The sequence below is a fragment of the Hyla sarda genome, chromosome 6, assembly GCF_029499605.1.
Source record: "Hyla sarda isolate aHylSar1 chromosome 6, aHylSar1.hap1, whole genome shotgun sequence".
Lineage (NCBI taxonomy): Eukaryota > Metazoa > Chordata > Amphibia > Anura > Hylidae > Hyla > Hyla sarda.
In genome coordinates, this window is record NC_079194.1 from 277,633,814 (window position 1) to 277,647,765 (window position 13,952).

Genomic DNA, 13,952 nt, shown 5'->3' on the forward strand with positions numbered 1-13,952 from the left:
TAAATCAACTGGTGCCAGAAAGTTAAACAGATTTGTAATTTACTTCTATTAATAAAATCTTAATCCTTCCAGTACTTATCAGCTGGTGTATGATCCACAGGAAGTTCTATTTTTTTTTTCTTTCTGTCTGACCACAGTGCTCTCTGCTGACACTTCTGTCCGTGTCAGTAATTGTCCGGAGCAGGAGAGGTTTGCTATGGGGATTTGCTCCTACTCTGGACAGTTCCTAAAATGGACAGAGGTGTCAGCAAAGAGCACTGTGGTCAGACAAAAAGGAAATCCAAAAAGAAAAGAACTTCCTGTGGATCATACAGCAGCTGATAAGTACTGGAAAGATTAAGATTTTTTATTGGAAGTAGTTTACAAATCTGCTTAACTTTCTGGCACAAGTTGATTTAAAATGTTTCCCCCCAAGCCCCCCCCAGTGGAATACCCCTTTAATCTTGTATGCTGTAAGGCAAAAACATGGTGTGCATATGAGAAAAAGCATATGGTTGTCTCCCACTGTAAAATGTACACTCAGTGTGCAGTATGTACTATGACGAGTCTGTTGTTCTCTCTCTCTGAAATGCAAAATAATTTGTACCCAAACTGAATGTAGACAATAGTGAGAGGGTATCTGAAGCATAGACTCTATAGCCTCTCCACGAACAATGTCAACACTCTTATACAAGGCCGTAACATTTGCTTTATTGATATTCTGATACTCTCTTTGCCCCAGTAGCCCAAACCCCTTATTACAAGTCCATTTTATCTCAAGGGGTATGTGGAGAAAGCCTGGGGTGATAAAATGGGTTTTGATTTCTTGAGGGGATGTGGGGCATTAGATTGAGTCCACAAAGAAGTTAAACGCACGGCTCAGCGTTCAAAAAACCAAGACAACACCACACAAACCAGAATAGAAATAACCTTGATCTTTAGGAGAGCATAGAGGAATTTGAGGGGCAATGAGGATAAGGGAGGGGAGAGCATAACCAAGGCCAGTCCTTTTAGCCCTCTTTCAATTTTGTTTGCGAGTCTTTGTCTCTAAAAGTGGTTGTCTCAACACACTACCATCCTCTCCCCTCAATGGCTCCACGTTGTTAAAGGATTATAGTTGATTATTATTGACCATCTCTCCTAATTTCGATACGTTTGTCCATGGAAGGAGATCTCCATACTACATTCCCTTTCTCAGTGCTACCATACTTTGACAGGAAAGAAGTTTTTTCATCTTTTATTGTTTTTTTTTTTTATGTTTTCAGGAGTTGCCAACATAAAATCTCAGTAAATCTTGGCTTTTTTCCTCTCAAAACAGGAGGAGGAAGAGATGAGCAGGAATGAAAAGGACATGTGTTTCCTGTTTAAGGTTAAAGTAAAAAGTTTAGTTGAGAGACTGGGCACATAATCGTTTCAACAGATGTTCAGATCATGGTCAATTGGTAGATGACTGGTTGGTGTTCATCCACTGCTAGATGGTTTTGATAAACAGTGGACATGTCCATGAATGCTTCCTTGGTTACTGTAGATACAGTACAGTACGTTGGCTAATTTTGACATTCAAATGGCTGACCAAAGGTTAATGTCTGGATAACCATTAGTTGGGTTTTAACAGTTGGCAGTTGTTTAAGCATTTGAATAGTTGATTAAGGTGACGGCCAACTGTTGACCTGGGGCTTAGTCACTTTTGCTTAGTCAATGATTGGTCACAGCATGGGGTCAGTCTGGTATCTCCATTAAATGGCTGGTTAAATGTTGCCCAACCATACTCCCAAAGTCGGGAGAGTCCATCCTACACTTTCACACATAATACTCCTTGTCCTTATTTTTCTTACTCTTACCAACTGTTTTAGTGGCGGGCGCTGTCTTTTCTTTAACCACAGCACCATTACTCTGTGCAGAGTTGCTGATGTAGTTCCGGGTTTGGTCTACTTGGTAGGACCCTTCATCCCTGTTCCTGTACTTGTACATTGCGTAGAGGAGAATGAGGATGCAAAGAGCAGCTGCTGCCACGATTCCCACAACCATTCCTGTTGTGCTGCTGGACTCCCTGATAACTTCCACTGCTCCAGGAGACCCTTTCTCCCCTGAGCCTGTAGGATTTGCTGTGGGGAAATTATGGAAATTAGGGGAAGAAGTTATAGGTGGAAACCTCTGTTTGTTCACCTTATCCAGCTGAAAAGAGGTAGGGATATGGGGATATGGATCTATATTGGGTTTTGGGTGCTCCCTGTTATTCATTTTGCCGGCAGGGATGTTCCGGACAAGGTCTGGGGATGTGGTGGAGGTGAGGAGGTCATAAGGGGAGGAGGTTGAACCTCCTGCCCTTGAATTTGGCCGAGAACCTGGAGGTCTTCGTGCTGCACTATCTGGTCTGGATAGCAAGGTTCTATCGGTTACCAATGGAAAACTGGTATAGAAGTCCTCATCATCAGTAGGAGGGAAACTTGATTCAAATACCTCCCCTGAGGCATAACCAGAGACCTCTATCCCCTCCTCGCAATCACTATCCTCTTGCTCAGAAGGGCATGGTGGCCTCAAGTTGGAAGGAACACTCAAGGAATCTTTGGTGGTGTCCAGTGTGAGGACAGTTCGGTAGGTGGGGGGAGGAGGTACAAAGGGGGACCGGGTAGCAATAGGAGGGGTATCTAAGGAATCTTCGGTTATTATGGGTAATATTAACTCCCCTCCTGTAAACAAGACAAAAAACAGAGAAAACAGCAAAGAATATTGTGTGAGTAAAAACCTCAGAATATAAACATACAGTCAACACAATGCTATTTTCTAACTCCCTTAACTATCTAAAACTACTAGAAACTACTAGACTCTAGAATAACCCAGAAATTCCCTATCTTACAGTTGACTATCTAATAAACATGTTTCATTATTATTATGTTAAATATATCTAATAAAGCATATTTTTCTTATCTGCTGTTTATTCGTAATAGCCTCTCTTACAGTAGATCATAATTTCCTCCAATCCCCTGTGCCATGTTTCCTCACTTAGCTTTAAACTCTTTTTATGCTATATACATCTTTAGAGTCATAAATGTCTCCTTTCATTTCTAGAGCAATACATAGCCTTTCGATTCAAACAACCCCACATTTTATATTAATATGTTAAGTAGCTTAAACTATTTTATATGACATTAATTTTTATCTTTCAAATTTTAAACTCTCCATAAATTTTCTTTTCCTAAATTACTTAAAATCTGTGCAGTTCCATTGCACAAAAATCCTACACAACTCCATTCACTTCCTATGTTTCTGTTATTTTAAGGCAATTTTTTTTTATTATTTTATTTACATTTTTTTTATCAGAACAATTTTTCTGTCTATAATTTTCTATTTAGCTAATTAACCCTAATATATTCTACTTCTTTTTATTGTAATATTTTCCTAAATTTTTTCCATAAATATCTAATTTAACGCCCAATTTTAATTCTAAATGGAACACAAACTGTCCTTTCTAACCCCCCCCCCCCCCACCGTTTAACAGCTCTTCCCAATCATCTACAAAAATACTCTGTTTATTTCAGTTGCTCTGTGCTCATCAAATAAAATTGATTCAGAATATTTAGACAACTTACATCAAACAATTGGCCACATGTGATTTTAGCATGAAGACAAAAAAAAAAATTACAAAAGAAACTGTGAAACCTCTGGGTAAAAAAAAACACTTTCTTGTTTAATTTACTTTACTGTTTCACGGTCACTTTATATTTTTAAAAATTTCACTTATTTTACCCAAACATCATTGAAATATATATATAAAATAAGTTATAAATAAATAATCAAATTTTTTAGGCCTAGCATAGCTTAGTGAGGGTACCTCTATAAGATATGCCGACCTTTAAAAGGCTTTAAAAAGTGCTTATGACCATGAACAATCAAATTATGTAGAGATTAGATTACAAAAATGAAAATAAAATAAATAAAAGCAAAGCAAAAATTAAAAGGAAATTATTGAATAGGGGTAACACAGAGAGAATCACCCCAGTATATAAAAGCTGGCCTTTAATATCAAAACAACTTGCTTCATATAACAATCGTAAAACAGTTAATTAAACTTCAACAAGTTTTCCCCTAGTAGCTGGTTATTTCTAGAAACTTAGAATTAACTTAAAACATGCTAAACCTAAACCAATAAATAAACATTAAAGGGGTTGTCTGGGGACAGAAAACTTTTTATATTTTGACTGGATAGGTTAACATAAAAAAGAAGCAATACTCACCTAACCCAATTCCCCTGCAGCTGCAGTTCTATCAGCTCCTGTTCCCTGCTTGTCGCTAGTTCTTTCTGGTTCCTGTGATATGTTGTCTCCACAATAACTGTCCACTCAGCCAATCACTGACTGAGGAGGGACACCACTTCAGTCAGTGATTGACTGAGCAGGCAGTTTCCACAGGGTTGATGCTTCACAGGAAACAGGAAGCAGCAGTAATAAGTGGTGATCAGGAGCCATCAGAACTACTGCTGCAGGGGATTGGGGAAGGTGAGTATCACTTCTTTTTTATGTTTAACATAACCCAGGCCAAATATTAAAAATATATATTTCCCTGGACAAACCCTTTAAACACATCAAAGCCACCTCCCTTAGAAACTGTTTAAAATTTTTGTATCCTCAAATAATGTCATTCTTTAGTCTACTCTGATAAGTACATGAAGAAATAAGTCTATTTCTTAATCGTAGGGCTCATTTAGATTTAATTATACAAGCCAATGCCAGAAATTACTGGTGTCCAGGCCATTGAGGTCACTTTGCATATATTACAAAAGCTAAGCATAGTTCAAAATAAATCCATGGTTGCTCATACCCTGTATTACCCTGCATACTGTCTATATATATATATATATATATATATATATATATATATATATATATATATATATATGTAGTATAACTACTTCTAAAGGGAAAATTTAACTTTGTGTCTAACTGCACATAACATCTCAAATATATTGCCTCGTACTTATCCCCCATCCATGACTATTCCTCATATTTACTGGTCACTGATTTTTATTAATCTTTTAAATGTAAGCAATTCATCTACTTGGCTTTTTAACAGATGAACTGACTTTGAACCACATGAAAGATGTGGGAGTGACCAAGTGTTTGCCTGTAGTGGAAGCCCAAAAGGGACCATACATGTAAAGCCAGGCCTCTACACGAATTTCTCATATGTGAAAATGAGCAGTAGGGGGAGGAGGGGGGGAGGGACAGGAGCTCTCTGCTTTGAGAGCCTGTGACATGACATCACAGCATACAAAGAAGCAACATAGCTAATAAGAAGATCTCTGCACTATGGCGAATAACATTATATTAGTTAGTTTCTTTATTATAGTTTTTTTTTACACAGGTCGTTTCTTTAACCAGACAACCCTTTAAATAGCTTTCCAATTGGGTCCATGATTCATTGTACCCAAGAGCTCAAAAAATAAGAAGCCGAGAGAAAATTGTACTCATAGCTTTAATATTAGAGTACATTATGTTCCTTATGAGCATTATTGTTAATATTATATTTATAATATTGTTATTAATACATTTCGTCCAGCTAACAATGGGCTAGTGACATCCATTGCAAATATTCATTAGTAAGCCCAAAGGACAGGGGCCATACTATGTGACAAATAATGGGCATCTGAATGTAGTCTTTCAGGTTTTGTAAAAAATAGAAGTTGTAGAGGATTCTAAAAACATGACTTCACAAACAGAACCACCTCTGTCTATTGTAAAGACAGCAAAAGAAAGTATAGACACCACTACGAGAAAGCTCTATATAGTGCCATTCTGTTCATTTGTTTGCATGGGACTATGGAACACCTATATGTGACCTACACAGAATTTATTTTTGTAAATGTACAGGCTTTTATGTTTTAAGTTTGTGGTTTCTGCTTTCCACTACTATTTAATTCCTTAATTTGTTGCTTTTATCTATTTATTTATTATAAAGATGAATACGGTATTTGAAAATGCTTTTTCAAAAACTTTCAGAATATAGGCTCCTACTTTATATATAATGATGAGCCTCTAACATAGTGTTTCCGAACCAGCGGGCCTTCAGCTGTTGCAAAACTATAACTCCCAGCATGCTTACATTGGGATCAGATCTGGCATCTAATTCCTTCTGATGTTTTTTCTTTACCAGACTGGAGGAAAACTTTGCCAGATCCCCTGATATATGGGAATGGACACTTGTATGGTATACTAAACTTTGCATTTCCATGTGGCAATCATAGTATATTGTTAAAGGGGTGGTCCAGCGATAGAAGCAACTTGTGTATGATGTCAAAAAGTATAATAAAGCAACATACTTATATAATGTTATTAGCTATAGTGCACAGATTTTCCATATAAGCTGTGCTGCCTGGCTTAAAGCTGTGATGTCAAATCACACTGTCTGAATGCAGAGCTCTCATCCTTCCTCTCCCCTCCCCTTCTGTCTGCATGGGATGAGACCAGTGATGTCAAGGGGGAGCTCATATTACTACTTGAGCTGAGCTATATGGCTTGTTGCTTCACATCACACTCACATCACACTCTCCGAATGCAGTCTGCTCCCTCCCTGCTTCCCCTCTCCCTTCCTGTCTGCTTGGGACGCGGCCAGTAATGTGAAAGGGGGAGCTCATATTACTGCTCATTAGATTTATGCCTTATTATATAAGAGAGCAGTGAGCCTTTCTTAGTCACAGTAGTTTCTGTCAGCATACAGGCTACAAATCTGATCAGTAGTCATATGAGCTCCCTCTTGTCATCACTGGTCTCATTCCGAGCAGACAGCAGGGGAGGGGAAAGGAAGGATTATAGCTCTGCATGCAATCAGAGACTGTGATGTGATGTTACAGCTTTAAGCCGGACAGCTCAGCTCATATGAAAGTGTATTATGGCTAATAACATTATATTAATAAGTTTCCTTATTATACTTTTTGACCCCAAACAAAAGGTTGTTTCTTTCAGCACAAAACCCCTTTAATGAGAAGTCTTATTGGTTACATATTGTATACTATATTGTAGTATTGTAATAATATATATTTTTTGCAATTATAACCCAGAGCAATGGTCTCCAAACTGGGACCCTCCAGATGATGCAAAACTACAACTTCCAGCATGCCCGGACAGCCGTTGGCTGTCTGGGCATGCTGGAAGTTGTAGGTAGTTTTGCAACATCTGAAGAGCCACAGTTTGAAGACCACAAACCTAGAGTATGTTGTGTTTAGCTTGTTGTCCACTTCCCATCACCTTATTACATTGTTTTTACATCTTTCATATGAACTGTACTCTGGTTTCTACCTATTTAACATCTAGCGTCATCATATATATGGGCTAGACCCATGCCCCTAGAACTTTGTATCATACATTAGTGGGAAAAGGGAAGAGCTTGGAAACTGGGAGAATTGTGAAGGAAAGTATATAAAAACTGTATGTAAACAAAGGATACAGTAACCACTGGGGCTTATGTAAATATTTTCTTTAAAGGAGAAGTCTCATACAAAAAACATATCCTCTATCTGCAGGATAGCCACCACGCCTCCTTCATATATCTCTATGGGAGAGCCAAAGATAGCCCAATGGCTTCCCTATAGAGATTTATGGAGGGGATGTGGCGGCTCCCGCTTCAGGCGGGGTTTGTGACACTCCACTCCGAGTTGGGGCTCCATACAGAGCCCCAGTGCTTGGACCCCTCGTGATCTAAAACTTTAAAATCTAAAAAATTTTTGTATGACATATCACCCTTAACTATCCAGATCTGCCATGTTTGCACTGCTTCTATGCATCTTAATTGTTCCGAAATATTATCCATTTACACTATAACACCTCAACATTCTTTCAGCTTAGTAATTTGTTATAAAACTCTTCGGCGCAGCTACACTATAACTATGACATGAAACAATGTGCTCTCAGTTTTTAATAATCGGTATTTAGGAGACCTTTTACCTCCTTACACCATTAGCAAATATACTGTATGTATTTAAATACAGCGGGCAATATATCATGTTTTAACCTATCACGTCTCACGTTTTACCCAACGCATCGGCTCCCTGAATTCCTGTGCAGTCAGCTGGCTGCCTTCGTCTCTAAGAACCAAGGAACCCCCTTTCTGCTTTTCTATTGTATTAGATTTATCTATGCGCTGCACTGCCCTATTTTCATATATTTTATGCTTCTACATAATTCCCTCTATGTAATTTCTTTTGGTTATTAGATTAAGTCTTACCGGTGCTGGGCTCGCATTCTTCCAGATCTTCATCATCACTGGGACACTCAGCTGAGGCTACAAGTATGTCATCAGAATTCTGAAGGAAAACAAATAGGAAACAGTTTCTTATTACTCTTTCACAGATCAGTTTGCCATTTCATATTATGGAAGAATAGAGCAAATTTGTCATATAACGGAGTCACAACAGACAGCTTTACATTTTCATCATTCGCTTCTTTGCTCGGATTCTATTAGGCAAAAAGTTAGTCTCAAATTACACCACTTTTGTACTGCGTTTAGTTGGAATATTTAAAGGAGACCTGTCATAACTTTCGTGCTGCTTGAACAAAGAGATGGGTCCAACTTCACGAAAATGTTTTATCTCCTTTTTATAGAAATCAATGCTTATAAACAATGACCACTAGGGGTCCCTATACTATCCAGAACATGGCTGAGACAAAGTCCAGGGTGGGACTAGCACTCCTCTGTGCTCACTCCTGTCTGGTTTATCAGACTCCTGTCTGAAAACAGAGAGGAGAGGGTTACAGGGCAGCCTCCAATGATTGGATGAAGAGACCCAAAACAGCACAGCAGACTCAGGGAGGAAGTGAATGCATGGTGAGTGAGGGTGGAGTCAGTGCTTGCCTCGGACATGCCCCTTCCTAAGCAGTGGATGTCAGAATGAGTGAGCAGCAAAACAGAGGGATTTGTTAACCATATATAGAAGCTAGACACATAAGAAATATGTGAAGATCTTGTTTCTGCAATATGACAGGTTCACACTCATCTTACTGATTTTCAGAATTGCCAGACTAAACCTTCATATAGAAATGGAAGAGTGTATCAAGAAACTTTACAAAGTTGTGTGATCAGGGTATCCTAAGTTATTTCATTACTGTAAAATCTCATTTTTTGTTCCAGTAAAACTTTGAAGGCCTTAATGGGCACTAGGAAAAGGGAGAGCACACATACCTCTGCCCTTGGTCCTGTACTTTGCATTACCAAGAAAATGTATTTTTAATGTCCATACCATCAGTTACTAAAGAGAGGTTGGATCTTCCCCAAGCTCCCTGTAATGAGAGTCTCTCTGACCTATTCTTTAGCTAATGACTGACACAGCTCTAGCATTTATTTAACTGTTAAAGGGGTACTCCCACCCTAGACATCTTATCCCCTATCCAAAGGATAGGGGATAAGATGTCTGACCACGGGAGTCCCGCAGTTGGGGATCCCCGCAATGTTGCATGCGGCACCCACCTGTTTATTGTCGGGAAGCGCTGAAGGGTCTCAATCGCGACCACTAGAATGGAAGTCCGTGACGTCAGGACTCCACCCCGTGTGATGTCACGCCCCATCCCCTCAATGCAAGTCTATGGGAGGGGGCGTCACGCCCCCTCCCATAGACTTGCACTGAGGGGACGGGGCGTGACGTCACACGGGGGCGGAGTCCTGACGTCACGGACTTCCGTTCCAGTGGTCGCGACCGAGACCCTCCAGCGCTCTTTGACAATAAACAGGTGGGTGCAGTATGCAACATTGCGTGGGTCCCCAGCGGCGGGACCCCCGCGGTCAGACATCTTATCCTCTATCCTTTGGATAGGGGATAAGATGTCTAGGGTGGGAGTACCCCTTTAAAGAAGGGTTGAACTGGGTATCCTCCTATAACTGGGAGCTCGGAAAGATCTCACCTCCTTGACTCTTTAGCAGGCGGTGGCCGGGACACGAATAAACGGAAGGAACCGGGGCTGGTTCGGCCATAAGTCAAGTTGTTCAATATTACACTTTTGGACAAATAAGGCTCATTGGGACAAATTTATCACTGAGTTGTTTTGTAAATTGTATAAGTCAATTTTGTTGCGGGTTTTTTGGCAGACATGTACATCATTTATCATATGTGTGAAAAAAAATGTCCACCAAAACAAACAAAAGCAAAAAAAAATGAAATGACTTCACAAAACTCTTTCTCACTTTGTTAATCAGGTTTCTAGAGCAGCACTGAAGGGGGTCTATGTTTGCAGGTTTTTTCCGACCACTGCAAAGTGTTGAAATTTATGACCACTGCATGTAAAATGACCTACAAAGATAAGTCTTCGGAAATCCCTCATATTGTAAGTAAAAACAATGCACAAAAAAATACGCAAATTGAAAAAAAAATCTCTAAATAAACGTAAATTTGACCAGTAACAAGTAAAAAATCATAAATCTCCCCATTATGCTTATAATTCAGCTACATTACCCTATTCCCTGATCCCCATATTCCTATAGCTTTCCCCATAGACACTATAGAAGGAATTAAAGGGGTATTCCAGGCAAAAACTTTTTTTTATATATCAACTGGCTCCGGAAAGTTAAACAGATTTGTAAATTACTTCTATTAAAAAATCTTAATCCTTCCAATAGTTATTAGCTTCTGAAGTTTTCTGTCTAACTGCTCAATGATGATGTCACGTCACGGGAGCTGTGCGTGATGGGAGAATATCCCCATAGGAGCTGGACAGCTCCCGGGACGTGAGTCATCAGAGAGCAGTTAGACAGAAAACAGCAACTCAACTTCAGAAGCTAGTAACTATTGGAAGGATTAACATTTTTTAATAGAAGTAATTTAAAAAATCTGTTTAACTTTCCGGAGCCAGTTGATATATATATAAAAAAAAGTTTTTGCCTGGAATACCCCTTTAAATTCCGCAAATTCAGCTTTTTCTCATCAATGTTATAAAACAAGAGTATTATGATTGTTTTAAATAATCCTACAAATGTATGTAGGTAAGTAAAGAAGTAAACATGTATATTCACTATAGAGGTACTCCTATATCTGACTCCAGTCATCCCAGGAGGCTGACATCTATTTTTCTCTTTTCAGCAAACAAATAATCAGATCCATTCACTTATATCAGACATCTACTATTTCCTTTCCGCAGAACACATAATAGATATGTCTTCTGAAACGCGATGTTCTCTGCAGTCATATTTTGCAAATAAACTCAGAAAATTGCAGTAAGCCTCACTGATGTCTGAAGAAAATTTGCTTTTACAGATAATTACGCGTCTTGGGTGCAGTTCACCCTTAATAAGTACAAGCAAAAAAAAATAATACATATATATATATATATATATATATATATATATATATATATACGCACAAATTAGTTGTAACGACAACCAATATTGCTTAAAACATCAAGTCAAATTTAATTGTTTAAAACAAGGTATTAATAGAAACCATAAAGTGCTGCACCTTTGTACATAGAAGAAATGATTACTACTGCAGGGACTTTCTTAGAGATGCAAGACCTAAGTGATCTAATAAGCATCGTATTTTAGTCTTGATATGGAATTATGATATTTTAAATACTATGTCCAACAAAAAAAGTATTTGACAATGGTGAATGATCATTTCAGTGACCAATGTAAGTATCCAAGACATTGGCCCAGAATCTCTGGTTAATAACATTAAAGGGGTAATCCGCCCCTAGACATCTTATCCCCTATACATTTCTGTTCAGAACGCCGGCTTCGGACTTTTGTGCTGGAAATGTCATGCCACACCCCGTTTATTTATGTCTGTGTGAGGGGGCATGATGGCTGTCTCATTGTCCCTGCCGAGGGGCTGGGGGGGAATCGATGTTATAACTTTATATCTTTAACGTCCACGGGGATGGAGAAGATAAAGATTTTAGAATAGATAACGCATTGTCAAGTGCTATATAGGCCAAAATCTGCTGCTTTGTTCCCTTTAAGAAAAAAAAGCACACTGTACATTGTTCACACTGAATGTTTAGTTTATAGAATGATAAATAGCGTTTTTTCCGGTGTATAAGACGAATTTTTAACCCCATAAAATGTTCTCAAAAGTCGGGGGTCGCCTTATGCGCCGGGTGCTGCAGTCGGCCAGGACGCCCGGGGTATGAATTATCCATACCCCAGGCGTCCCGGCCGAGATTAACTTCCCCCATCACATTCGGGACATCTCTGTGTCCTGAAAGATCTTTTTGGGACACCTGGTTACCTTTCTGCAGCCCCGCATTAACTTTAAAAATGCAGAGGCCGTCTGGAGGTAGCGCACGCAGGGACGTCACTGACGTCCCGTGCGTGTGCTCATAGCAACAGCAGAGCAGAGCGGAGTGGAGCAGTGAGGACGCGCGGGCATGGTAAGTTACCAGCATGTCATCTTCGGTGCAACGACCACCGCTCCTCCGGAGGAGCAGTGGTCGGGGGCACTGAAGTGGGGCAGTAAACTGACATACAGCCTCCAGCCATACACTGTAATCGGCTGAAGGATGTATGTCCGTTGGGTCCACTGCCTACCTAATGTGGGGAACTACAATTTAATGTGGGGGAAACTAGGGAACTACAACCTAATGTGGGGGAACTATACTGCCAACCTAATGTGGGGGGAACTATGCTGACAACCTAATATGGGGGGAACTATGCTGACAACCTAATGTGGGGGAACTATGCTGACAACCTAATATGGGGGGAACAATACTGCCAACCTAATGTGGGGGAACTATGCTGACAACCTAGTTTGGGGGAACTATGCTGACAACCTAGTGTGGGGGAACAATGGTAAGGTACTATATCGCGGTAGAGGGGTAGTCTTATACGGCGAGTATATCCCAAACGTCATATTTTAACTGTAAAAGTTGGGGGTCATCTTATGCGCCCAGTCGTTTTATACACCGGAAAAGGAATTAGTTCTAAATGTAATACCGGGTATGGCAAATTTTTTAACACAAATTTATAACATAAGGGTTTTGATGCAAATCTCAATCTATGCATTGCAAAGGCAAACATTTGTAGAGAAAACCTTTTTTATTTTTTTTTATTTTTTATGGAAAATCTGCAATATGTGAAATGTGAATTGAAAACTCTACGTCTGACTCCAAGCATTAATAGTTATCATGTCATGATCAAATAGTGTATACGTATAAAGACAAGACAAAAGACGCCACTCACCATCCAGATGCAGGCTTTATTGTAAGCTAGCAGTGTATTACAATCTTAAGCAGATATAGCAGATTTGGCGGCGAGGTTAGAGTGCCAACTCTGCTACATCTGCTTAAGCTTGTAATGCACTGCTAGCTTACAATAAAGACTGCATCTGGATGGTGAGTGCTGTCTTCTGTCTTATCTTTGTACGTATACATTATTTGGAGTTTGAGACTGAGTACCGCTGTAGACCAGAGAATGTGAGTAAAAGCAAAGATGTTTTATTTTTCCCAGAATGCAACGCGTTTCTCTGCAAAGGCAGCTTCATCAGGCAGATGCCTGATGGAGCTGCCTTTGCAGTGAAACGCGTTGAATTCTGGGAAAAATAAAACGCCTTTGCTTTTACTCACCTTCCACAGTCTGTGTCCAGATCTACGCTAAACCGGCGTCTCTGCTGAAGCTATCTTCTTTCCACAATTACTACAAGCCGGAGGGCTGCGGACACGCCATTATGTGCTCACCATTGTTGTGTATGAGGCTACACAACTTGTCCAGGTGAGTGGCTATACAGCTTTTATACAATTATCCTATAGTCCTCTTTTATTACACCGCGGAGCGCTGTTATTTCCTTTTTTATGGATGGAAGTTTGGGCTTTCTAAATGAGTTTAAAAAAATCCCTTGAAAAATAATCCATTCAACCACATTTTAGATGACCTACCTAAAAAGTGTTGGTACGGAAAAAAAGATGATACGGCACTGCACTAAACCCTATTGTGGAGCGTAGATCAAATGGTGGAAGTGGACTCTTGTTATTGCGGCAGGTGGTGCTCTGATCAGAAGTAGG

At 39.6% G+C, this 13,952-nt stretch overlaps 1 protein-coding gene across 12 annotated transcripts in view; it reads right to left on the minus strand.

Annotated features, from left to right (window-relative positions):
* Positions 1-665: 665 nt before the first annotated feature.
* The window catches only part of NRXN2 (neurexin 2), a gene marked incomplete at its 5' end in the record, with an annotated part of 790,596 nt that continues 777,309 nt past the window's right edge, over positions 666-13,952 (minus strand). For 7 of the 12 annotated variants that reach the window (XM_056527422.1, XM_056527429.1, XM_056527420.1 and 4 more), the window contains 2 exon segments: positions 666-2,669; positions 8,197-8,275. In XM_056527422.1, the coding sequence (XP_056383397.1) occupies positions 1,780-2,669; positions 8,197-8,275 (969 nt within the window). In that variant the 3' untranslated portion in view covers positions 666-1,779. 12 annotated transcript variants of the gene reach the window in all.